The sequence below is a fragment of the Alligator sinensis genome, unplaced genomic scaffold, assembly GCF_000455745.1.
Source record: "Alligator sinensis unplaced genomic scaffold, ASM45574v1 scaffold246_1, whole genome shotgun sequence".
Taxonomy (NCBI): domain Eukaryota; kingdom Metazoa; phylum Chordata; order Crocodylia; family Alligatoridae; genus Alligator; species Alligator sinensis.
Genome location: NW_005842367.1, coordinates 521,936 through 533,542, shown reverse-complemented (window position 1 = coordinate 533,542; position 11,607 = coordinate 521,936). Strand labels below are relative to the sequence as shown.

At 40.6% G+C, this 11,607-nt stretch overlaps 1 protein-coding gene across 2 annotated transcripts in view; it reads left to right on the top strand.

The window, feature by feature from the left end:
• The window catches only part of UBE2K (ubiquitin conjugating enzyme E2 K), a 55,874-nt gene that overhangs the window by 23,446 nt on the left and 20,821 nt on the right, over window positions 1-11,607 (top strand). Inside the window, exons 3-4 of one of the 2 annotated variants that reach the window (XM_025210670.1) lie at window positions 3,414-3,508; window positions 10,423-10,481. In XM_025210670.1, coding sequence (XP_025066455.1) covers window positions 3,414-3,508; window positions 10,423-10,481 — 154 coding nt within the window. The remainder of the gene's footprint in view (window positions 1-3,413; window positions 3,509-10,422; window positions 10,482-11,607) is intronic. The other variant, XM_025210671.1, reaches the window with a different exon arrangement.

Genomic DNA, 11,607 nt, shown 5'->3' with positions numbered 1-11,607 from the left:
TCCAAGTTCGCTGATGATACCAAGTTATGGGGCAAAGTACACCGGAGGGCAGGGAGCAGATTCAGGCCGACCTGGACGAGTTGGATCAATGGGCAGAGAGAAATAGGATGCAATTTAATAAAGATAAATGTAAGGTACTCCACCTGGGAAGGAAGAATCCCCAGCACACCTATAGGTTGGGGAGTGTCCGTCTCAGCAGCTGGGAGGCAGAGTTGGATCTTGGAGTCATAATTGACTCCAAGATGAACATGAGCCGGCAGTGTAACGAGGCCATCAACAAAGCCAATCACACCTTGTTGTGCATTAGCAGGTGCATGACTAATAGATCAAAGGAGGTGATGCTCCCCCTCTATGCAGCACTGGTCAGGCCGCAGTTGGAGTACTGTGTCCAATTTTGGGCGCCACACTTCAAGAGGGACACAGAGAATCTGGAGAGGGTCCAGAGGAGGGCCACTTGCATGATTAGTGGCCGTCGGGAAAGACTCTACAGGGGGAGGTTGAGAGAGCTGAATCTCTTCAGCCTTCACAAGAGACGGCTGAGGGGAGATCTTGTGGCCACCTGTAAATTTATTAGGGGAGGTCAACGGGGAATAGGTGACGCGTTGTTTACTAGGGTGCCTTAGGGAGTGACTAGGAATAACGGGTATAAACTAGTTGAGAGTGGATTAGGTTAGATATTAGGAAGAAATTTTTCACATTAAGGGTGGCCAGGATCTGGAATGGGCTTCCAAGAGAGGTGGTGCTTTCACCTAGCTTGGAGGTCTTCAGGAAGAGGCTAGATAGTCACCTGGCTGGAGTCCTCTGACCTCAGTCCTCTTTCCTGCCAGGGGCAGGGGGTCAGACACGATGATCCATTGTCATCCCTTCTGACTCTACAATCTATGAATCTGTGTTAAAGAGCACAGGCCCAAGCACTGATCCCTGGGGGACATCACTGGAGACTGCCATCCCATCAGTTACAACTCTCTGGGGTTCGCCTGAGCCAGTTGCCAATCCAGCCTTCTTTCAAAATGACTGCCAATATAATACTGAAACGGAGAGGTGCAGATTGCCTTCACTGAAGGCAGGGTTGGGCAAAATGGCACATCTATCCGGCAGCCGGACTCCATTTCCCAGCAGTCCCTGCCCGCATTGCTGCTGCTGGTTTTCATAGAGATCCCAGCAGTGATGGGGCTGTGACAGCACAGGGCCAGGGTTTCCATGGAGACCAGCTGCAGCAGCACTGGCAGGGCGTGTGACTGGACAGGGAGCCGCTCCAGGGCCAGGGTTTTGTGACGGCTCTGCCCCAGCTCCAGACCACGCTGTCACCTCTGCAGGATCCCGTCTTTGGCCCCGGAACAGCTCCCCACCCAGCTGCATGCCCTGCTAGCACTGCTTGGGCTGGCTCCATGAAAACCCTGGCCCTGTGCTGTCAGGGCCCCCACCACTGCTGGGGTCTCCATGAAAACCAGTTGCAGGGGCTGCTGGGAAATGGAGTCTGGCTGCTGGCTGGATCTGCCATTTTGCCCACCCCTGCGTTAACTGAAGGCAATCTGCACCTCTCTTTTTCAGTATTATAACAGCAGCTATTTTGAAAGAAACATTACCTTTTAGTTACTGCTGAAAGAGGAACTTTTTAATGAAGAACAATAGAGAAAGTATATCATAAACTGTTAAATAATGTCTTTAGATCTACTTAGCGTTCACCTCTCATTTTCATACAGAGATGATACTTGAACTGACATCATTTGGGATGACAAAAGATTTGATACTGTGTGAAAAGTAGGTACTATTAAAACTGCTTGTAACTTGTAAACTGATGAACAGATTAATTTGTAAGGTCTCAAACTTCATAAACCATTCAAAGTAATTGTTTTTTGGGGGAAGGACGTGCTGTTTTCTTTATCTAACAGTGTGGTTGAATCCCTGCTTTTGAAGTATGACATTCAGCCTCAACTCAGTTTTTGGTGCCTCCATGATACATGTTTTAGGTTTGTAAATAGAAGAGACAAACAAATCCGTTTAATTTCTTAATTTTGGAATTACATGTTGGCTGAGGAAAAATTTTATATTTAAATCTCAATTGTTTTTATGCCTGTCACATGGGAATGTGACACAGTTCCAGAACAGTTTGTCGTCTTTGGCAGAACACCATTGCTTTGGTGAAATTCACAGAACTGGAAAGGGGAAATGCAAGGTACAAGAAGTCATTGAATCATAGGAAGTTCCTGTCTTTTGTTTGCCAGACCCAGGGTCATCTCTTATGGTCTGTAGGCCAAACAATCAGTTGAAGTTCGGTATCTTCCAGTATAACACCAACCTATCTCTCAGCTCTGCTCATTTTCCCAATAATGTGGAGTATTGACACTATGGATGATTTACCTCCCAGGCAGAAAGAAAAGAAATAGTACTGGTGGTAGCAAGGAAGTGAGAATGGGGACACCCACATAGGGTCCCTGATCTGGAGGAATTGTTTCCCTGCATTCAGAGGGGAGGGAATGAAGGCGTACAAGGAGTTTGTAGCGGGAGAATAAAAGAATGCCCATATTCTGCCTACAAAAGTAAGTAGAATTTTACCTGGGAATAACCTTTTGGTATTAATCTTTCTGAAGGCAGAGCTTGTTTTGTAGTAAAAGTCTCTTCTGCTTGGAAAACTTTGAACAAGCTTTGTTAATGCTGCTCTCTGGGAGTGGAATTGGACAACTAATTTGAATGGAATATGTCGTTCTGGCTTAAATCCATTTCTGAAGCGGTTCTATAAAATTTAGTATGAAAATATTTTGGGAAATTGGAGATGATAAACTATCTTAGTGACTTTATTTAAAATGTGTTGTGTGGGGTGTGAAAGCAGGGAGGAGGTGACAGAATGGAGAATTTAGGTCTATAAATAACTATTAACCCCTTGCAGACTAGATGCTTTTAAAATAAGGCTTCTATCACTATTATGTTCAGAGTACTATGCTATTCAAAAAAAAAAAAAAGGTCAGTAAACTATTTTGGGAAGTAGTCTTATTCCAATGAAAGTGGTGATTAAGCTTGAAATTTTATTTTCTATTTAAAGCAATTAGTTTTAAAATATGTAATTCTTCAAGTCAATTTATTTTTCTAGTTTGATATTTAGAGTAAATAGTCAATTTTAAGGGTCATTATCAACTTGAAATGTAATCAGTTAAAAAAAAATTAAAAGTAGTTTTAGATACTGTATTTGCCCCCAAGCTCCCTTGCCTGGTATAGTAGCTTTATAAATACCATTTTTGAGAATTAGAATGCTGCAGAAAATTGTCTTTAAATGAATTAGAACTCTAACTGGAACACAGCCTTCTGAATTGGGTTATTTTGGAAGACTCAAATATTAAAATACCTTTTTTTTTTTTTTTTAGGGACCCTGTATATCAAATGCTTACTCATGACTGTTTGTTTCTCTTTATTTTTAAGACGAGCAAAAATCAAATTAAAGTAGATCTTGTAGATGAGAATTTTACAGAATTAAGAGGAGAAATAGCAGGACCTCCGGACACACCATATGAAGGCAAGTAATGTTCTTTTTTGTGTATGAAATTGTGAACATCAAATTAGGTGTCTTGAGATGCTTTGTTATAAAATTAATTTATAAAATCAAAAGCAGTATAGAGCTTCATGTTATGAAATGAGACCTCTTATGCTACTTCAAAATTTACAAAATTGATAATGTTTTGATCCAGTTTATATATAGTCAAATGAAAAATAGTGCTTGTTCTGTAGCAGAACAGATATTAACACATACCTGTAAGGGTGTATTTTGCAATTTTGTCTGTGCAACAGAATTGTAAAGGTGTATGGTAATGCTTAATGAAGATGTCTGTTTGCAATGATCTCTGGTTTTTGAAAGAGAATGTTTACTGTGGGCACTGAAAAACTAGACTAGAGGATGTTGAATAATTGTCCAGCATGAATTGTTAGAAGCTGGTATGGCAGTTTTAAAATATGTATTATGATTTTTTTCTTTAATTGTAGAGAGGGATGTCATTGTAGTAGGTGAAATGTGGAAGTTAATCAGATTTCTGTGGTTCCTATAATTCAATGGGGGGGGGATTCTAGTGTTACTGGGTGTCTACTGTTACCCTGAAGAATCATATTAGCTAATTTCTAGCTTGTCTATCTCTAATACCAACTGTAATCAAGTATACTGTTTATCAGACCAGAAGAGGAAAGTGATTTAATTCTATCTATAACTGGCATGGTGCATTTAACCTTGAGATCCTAGATTATTTGGCTCTAAATTGTTCAACTTTTGTAATGTTATGTGGATATATAACGCAGCTGAATCTGGCAGTGACACCAATAATTAAAATTGCTTGACACATTCCATTGTATGATCTTTCCATTGTATTTCCATATGCATGTAACTTTTTTTAAATTTGGGGCTGAAATTTTCAATGCCTGTCTTAGTTCTTTCCCTGAAAGTTCAGTCTTCAGCAAAAAGTCAACCATTTCAAAGCATGGTAGGGCAAGTGTAGGCACCCCCTGGCGCACATGCCAGAGCATGACGCATGAAGGCATTTTGCTTGGCTCTCACGTCTCGGGCCAAGACTGCACTGCCACAACAAGGATCAGGACCCTTGCAGCTCCCCTGCTGTCTGGCTCTGGCATGCCAGTATTTTACAAGTCAAAGTTGTGTGCGTTTTAGGCACTCGACACAAAAACATTTGCTGCCCCCTGTGCTAGGGATATATATATGTTGCTTTGTCTGTGTTTGGGTTTTTTGTGAGGTGCTTTTTAAAAAAAAAAATGAAAACATCTTTAAGAAACTAGCTCCTCTGAGCTTTAGAGCAAGGACTTCAAGTTCAGTAAAGGTCCCACCCGCAAGTCAGGTGTCTTTTTGTCATCCCTTTGAAAATGTTCCCAAAGTTATTGGAGGGGAATCGCTGAAAACAGCTGTTTTACCTGCTCAGAAGTTTGCTAGAGGTGGTAACATTTAAAAAAATCTCAGAATACTCCATCTCTGCTGAGCAGGATTTGTGATTGCTTTCCCTGAGTGAGACCAGGGAGACTGCAGTGCTCTTAATGCTTCCCTTGCTGTTGCCCACTTAAACAATTCAAGTGTGATAATCAAGAGTCAGATGTCCTCATGCTGTTTTGTTGTTAAATCTCTTCTAATGCTTGAGTGTTGAACCCCAGTAATTGTAATTATATTTTAAAGTGTGTATGTATGTGGTTCATTAGAGTTGAATGCACATGATAAATCTGCTGATACTAGATTTAACAAGTTATGGTGGGTGTGTCTCTTCAAGAAAAGACAAATGTTGCTTTGTGAATTGCCTTGTAAGAGGGACCCTGATAGGACTGCTAAAACAGCTTTCCTCTGTTGTGGTTTATTTGGGCTGGGTTTAAGCTCAGGGCTTGCTTATATGTGTGTAATATTTATACTGAGTCATGACACTTCCAAATAGATGCAACAGTAGTATTAAGCAAATTCAGGATAATCTGTGTGCAGATATGTGGTAAGAGGTTATTTTTGGGACTTGGGGGAGGGGGGGGGGAGTTCTTTTACAAGTTTCTGGGAACACCAGCCTTCAGGTTACGTTCATCTGTAAAGTGCTGTGAATAGTTATGATGCAGTATGAATAATAATGACAATTTGTCCAGTGTCAGTTTATATTTTGGGGTTAAACTCCAGGAGAGTCCTTTAATTGTTCAGCAAAATCCATGATAATCCAAAAAGCCAAATCTGTTCTTCGAGGGAATTAAATGTTGTCTTTAATTTACATTTGGGAAGACAGCTGCAATATCTGAAATTCCTGTGCAGAATGAATATCTGAAATTCCTGTGCAGATTGGTATGGAGCAGTAAAAATGTAAGGGTACATTTTGGATTTTATAATTCAGCTGTAGTCTTCTCGGCACTTATACAACAGGAGCTTTTGACTGCTTTCTTTGACTGCTTTGCTTGAGGATGAGCCCTTGTGTTTTTATGTCTTCCTACTGTTTACCTTCATTTGTATTTTGTGTTCGTGTTGCAAGCTGAAAGTCTAGCTTCTGTGCTTGAGTTATTGGACACTCTTGCCTTGCAGGCTAAAGTATTTCCCCTTTCTTTCTTGCTATTTTAGCCAGTGTGGCTTTGCTTTTGTACGTCCTCAGTGCTAACATCTTTATTGTGTGTATAATCTATTGCTTTTTTCAATCCTGTTTTATACACACAGTTCACACCCTATTAAAAGTTCAAACTTGCTGCTTTTCTACAGTTTGGTTTTTATTGACTAAGGGCATGTCTGCTTCTACTATGCTGCTTTGTTGACTTGTTCCTGCTCTGCATATGCCAAAGGCTGGAAAAAAAGTTTGGTTAGTTGCTATCAGAGCAGTGCCCCGCCTATTAAGAAGCACATTTGAGCAGTGTGTGGCACTGGGGGCATGTACCAAATGGTAACTCCATTACATTTTTTGGAGGCTGCAATGTGTGGAGTGGATAGCTTGTACTTCTCTGTGACACTCCCTAGCACAGTAGGGGGCAGAGTGGACATGGTTTAAGATGATATTTTACAAGAAATAATGGCCACAAGCTAGCAGAGAGCAGATTTAGACTGGACATTAGGAAGAACTTCTTCACAGTTCGAGTGGCCAAGGTCTGGAACGGGCTCCCAGGGGAGGTGGTGCTCTCCCCTACCCTGGGGGTCTTCAAGAGGAGGTTGGATATGCATCTAGCTGGGGTCATGGAGGTTAGATAGGCATCTAGCTGGGGTCATCTAGCCCCAGCCCTCTTTCCTGCCTGTGCAGGGGGTCGGACTCGATGATCTATTGAGGTCCCTTCCGACCCTAACATCTATGAATCTATGATTGACTGCATTTAATTTAAGACTTCTTTCCAGTCTTGACTACTCAACCTGTACTTCACACCCTCTTTCCTCACAGAGCCCATCTTAACACCTTTTTATGTTAAACCTTTATCAGCAGCATGAGCTCCTTTGAACAGGATGGAAACAAACTTCCATCAGTTCCACTGTATTGGGAGTATAAAAAGCACAAGACAACTTTTAACCTTTCCGCACAAAGTTTACAGTCTAGATGGACAGAAATGCAGGCCAAACAGGCTGGAGAAACAGGATGCAGTACATACATTTTTTTTTTCCCCTGTTTTCAGTTTTTAAATATGTTCCTTCCTTGCCACAGCCTTATTGAAATTATTTATTTGAGTTCAAGTCACTCAGTTACTTATTTTTTAAATTTGTATCCCTTCTCATTTTTAACACTTTTATTACCTTTTGTTTTTAGTGTTAGTTTTTTGGGTGTTTTTTAATATAAACATATTAATGATTCAGAAAACTGCTAGGAACCTTGTAGTTGTTACTGAAATCATTGCTGAGTTTTGCCTCGCTCTTGATAATACTTTGATAATACTACCTTTTTGATTGAATTATAGCTGTTGGTTTAAGTATGGATATCTTTTGTTGGATTTGAGAAGGAAGAGTTCAGTGTTAATCTTCTTGAGTTTTTCTATGCTCTGAGATGAAGAATAGCACTTAAATATTCCTTAATTATGACACCACTAGATTTATGAGCTTGTATTCAAGTTTTTGATAATCACTCTAGTTACTGAATGTAAATTGTGTGCTCCAGAGAGTTTAAATAATTGGGGAAAGAAGCTTATATAAAATGACATAAAATTTTACAGTAACTTCTTTGAGAGTGTGTAGAATTATGACACACAATTATATGAGAAGCAAGAGGAGAGGCCCTTGTTTCCTTTTATTTGGTAATGTAGTTTAGCTATAGGGAAAAAAGCACTACATAAAATAACTGATTTGAGTGTGATCTTGCAAGCTACCCTTCTTCTTGTGCAGAAGACTCATTAGGAACTTGGCTTGTATAGGGTAACTACCTGGATTGGGGCTTGGCTTGCTACCCTTGAACTGGAGGACACAGGAAACTATAGGCCAGTTAGTCTTACCTCGGTCCTGGGTAAGCTTTTTGAGAGAATTATCTTGGCATATGTCCATGAGGAGCCAGCAGGGGAGATTATGCTTGGGGGCAACCAACACGGGTTCATTAGACGCAGGTCCTGTCAGACCAAGCTGGTGGCCTTCTATGACCAGGTCACAAAATCCTTAGACGCAGGGGTAGCAGTGGATGTAGTCTTTCTGGACTTTAGGAAGACCTTCAACACTCTCTCTCACCCCATTCTCATTAAAAAACTAGGGGACTGTGGCATCGACACCTACACAGTCAAATGGGTCACTAACTGGCTGGAGGGTCGCACCCAGAGAGTGGTGGTGGACGGGTGTTATTCGACCTGGAGGGATGTGGGCAGTGGGGTTCCGCAGGGCTCGGTCCTCGGGCCTGCACTGTTCAACATCTTCATCAGTGACTTTCTTCATCGGCGACTTGGATGAGGTGGTAAAAAGCACCCTGTTCAAATTCGCAGACGACACTAAGATGTGGGGGGAAGTGGGCACGCTAGAAGGGAGGAATAGGCTGCAATCGGACCTAGACAGGTTACAGGGGTGGGCAGATGAGAACAGGATGTGTTTTTAAATACTGACAAGTGCAAGGTACTCCACCTGGGGAGGAAGAACCAGCGGCATACCTACAGGCTGGGGAACTCCCTTCTTGTCAGTGCAGAGGCAGAAAAGGATCTTGGAGTCATTATTGATGCCAGAATGAACACGGGCTGACAGTGTGGGGATGCAGTCAGGAAGGCCAACTGCACTTTGTCATGCATCCACAGATGCATCTTAGGCAGGTCCAAGGAGGTGATCCTCCCTCTCTGTGCGACGATGGTCAGGCCACAGTTGGAGTACTGTGTCCAGTTCTGGGTGCCACCCTTCAGGAGGGATGTGGACAACATGGAGAGGAAGGCCACCCGCACAATCGGGGTCAGCAGGGCAGGCCCTACGAGGAGAGGCTACAGGACCTGAACCTGTTCAGCCTCCACAAGAGAAGGCTGAGGGGCGATCTAGTGGCCGTTTACAGACTAGTCAGAGGGGACCAGCAGGCATTGGGGGAGTCCCTGTTCCCCTGAGCACTCCCAGGAGTGACTAGAAATCACGGTCACAAGCTGGCAGAGGGTAGATTTAGACTTGATATCAGGAGGCGCTGTTTCACAGTCAGGGTGGCTAGGACCTGGAACCAACTTCCAAGAGAAGTGGTGCTGGCTCCTACCCGGGGGGTCTTTAAGAGGAGGCTGGATGAACACCTTGCTGGGGTTGTTTGACCCCAGTACTCTTTCCTACCATGGCAGGGGGTCGGACTAGATGATCTCCTCAGGTCCCTTCCGACCCTACAACCTATGAAACTTGATGGATATGGGTTATAGATAGAAGGTATACAGTACAATCTTACATACTTGGAATAAAAGACAAAGTAAATTGTAAAGGTAAGTGAGAGAGAAACTTTTTCATTCTATTTAGGAATAGAGTAGTGCACACAAGGAGTGCTGTTGCTTGTACCTTACTTAATAGGAAATAAATGTAAATTGTTGTATAGATTCTGTTCTCTTGCAGTGCTATGGTTCATGAAATTGCAGTTAGGTAGAGAGTTTAGATGTTTTGATATTGCCACAAAATGCAGAATTATTGGCAAAAGATTATAACTTCTTAAAAATACCAGTGAAATAAGAAATTCTTAGTTTTTTGTATCGGAAATGGTCTTAGGGACAGGTAGTATAATACTGAAGTAATGACTGCTAAATCAGAAATGTATGCTGCTCTGCTAGAAACTGTAGTATACAGCTTGAAGGAGTGACCTGCCCTTCCGTATGTACTGTAGATCTGCAAGTACATGTTGGTTGATTTTGCTCATTGAATTTATGTGCACGTGTATTTTCACAATGAGACTGGTTAAGCAGTACATAGCACATGGTGTATATAGTGTACATTAAAGAACTTCAATGCTGTATGAAATCCTTAAGCTATACAGCAGGTTAGCCCTGAGCTGTAGGCAACTTAAACTGAAATTGAATTGATATTTGATTCCATGTTATGCAGAGAGAGTACTTATAGTGATCAATTTTTGGAATAGTGTGCACAGTTTTTGTTTGTTTGTTTCATACTACTACTGGGCATTATCATGTGTTATGATTGATTTAGTGTCTGTTTTTTGGTATTTTGTATGAGTTTAAAATCTATTTTAAATAGTGTGGGAGGTTATGACAAATCAAATAATAAGATGAAGGTTACTGAACAAAATGGGTGCCTTTGAAAAATGTGCATTTCATTTGAACAAGATTTGTGGATCTTACTAATTAAAATTGCATTTATATGTATTTGTGTCTGTATAAAATGTAAAATCTGGAAGATATTTTGAAATAGGCAACACTTTAGGTTATATTTAAACTACTGACTATTAATTTAAGGCAAACTTAGAATCATGCTGATTTCAGTGCTTTCATTGATATTATATACTTAGTTGTTTTTTTAATTTGTATAATCTCTAATTTGTATTTTGTTTGATTTTCCCCCCCCCCCCCCTGCAGGAGGAAGATATCAGCTAGAAATAAAAATTCCCGAAACCTATCCATTTAATCCTCCTAAGGTACTGTGATTTTAATTTTGAGAATAATTTTGCTATGTCATGCTATTCAACTTATTTTTATGTAGGAAGACATTTCCTTTTCAGCTTACTTTTTTCTTTTTCAGAGTCAGTTTTCCATTTTTTGGTTGTTTCTTGGTAGAGACTTGGCAGAGTAAACGTTCAGCTTCATAATTGCAGATTGTCAATAGTCTGAGGTTAAATTTTGGACAGTCTCCGAAGTGTGGATGTCTGGGTAGGAACTCTGGTTTGAAGTAGATACCATATAAATTGACATTCTCTCTTTCTGTTAGATAAACCTTCTGAAGATTGCTCTTATATAGAGAGTATTCAGAGAAGAGTGATTAATTTTCCTTTTTAAGAAATTCTGTATTAGTGACATACTATATACTCCTAAGTTTCTTGGACTGCATAGATTTCATTTGGCTTTATCTTATGTTTTGTATTCCAGGTTTCTAGTAATAGCTAAATGTGATTGCTGTTACTGTTCTGCTGTACCTTGAATGAGTGTTGCAAGCAGAGTAATAATATTTCAGAATACATAGGAATCTTCTTTTTATTTTGCTGCCATATAGTTAAATGATGCTTAGCGCACATGGTTTGGAGCTATTTACAAAATGAGAGGACCTGAAAAGAGCAGGGGAAAGCAGTGTCATTTGAAAATAAGAAGTTCAGGGGTTGAGGGTTGAAAATAAGTACATGTACCAATCCATTCTTGATAAATGCACCCTGTAATTTTGAATTTGGCCTTTTCATCAGGGTGTTGCAATTGAACCTCTGTTGGCAGTAGAAGTTGTCTTATTTTTAAGCCTGGACAAATATCTCAAGATTAGTCTTTCTTTGATTAAACTCCCATAATACAGACCGATTCTCTGTAGTTTGATCATTTTGTGGACTAGCTTCCTTTCCGAGTTAATTCCACTTTGTGGTTGCTAAATGTCCCTCTCGCAACCACTACTGTTCATTGCATCAAGGGTTGTGATATGGGGAAATGGTGTACTTTCCTATGCAAATAAATTTTACTGTACTCCTCTAATATTTCTTCTCCCATGATATACATCCAGTTCATTGCTCCTTTTAAATTCCCAGGATTCATGTTTTCTACTCCTAATCTAGGCTTTGATTTCTT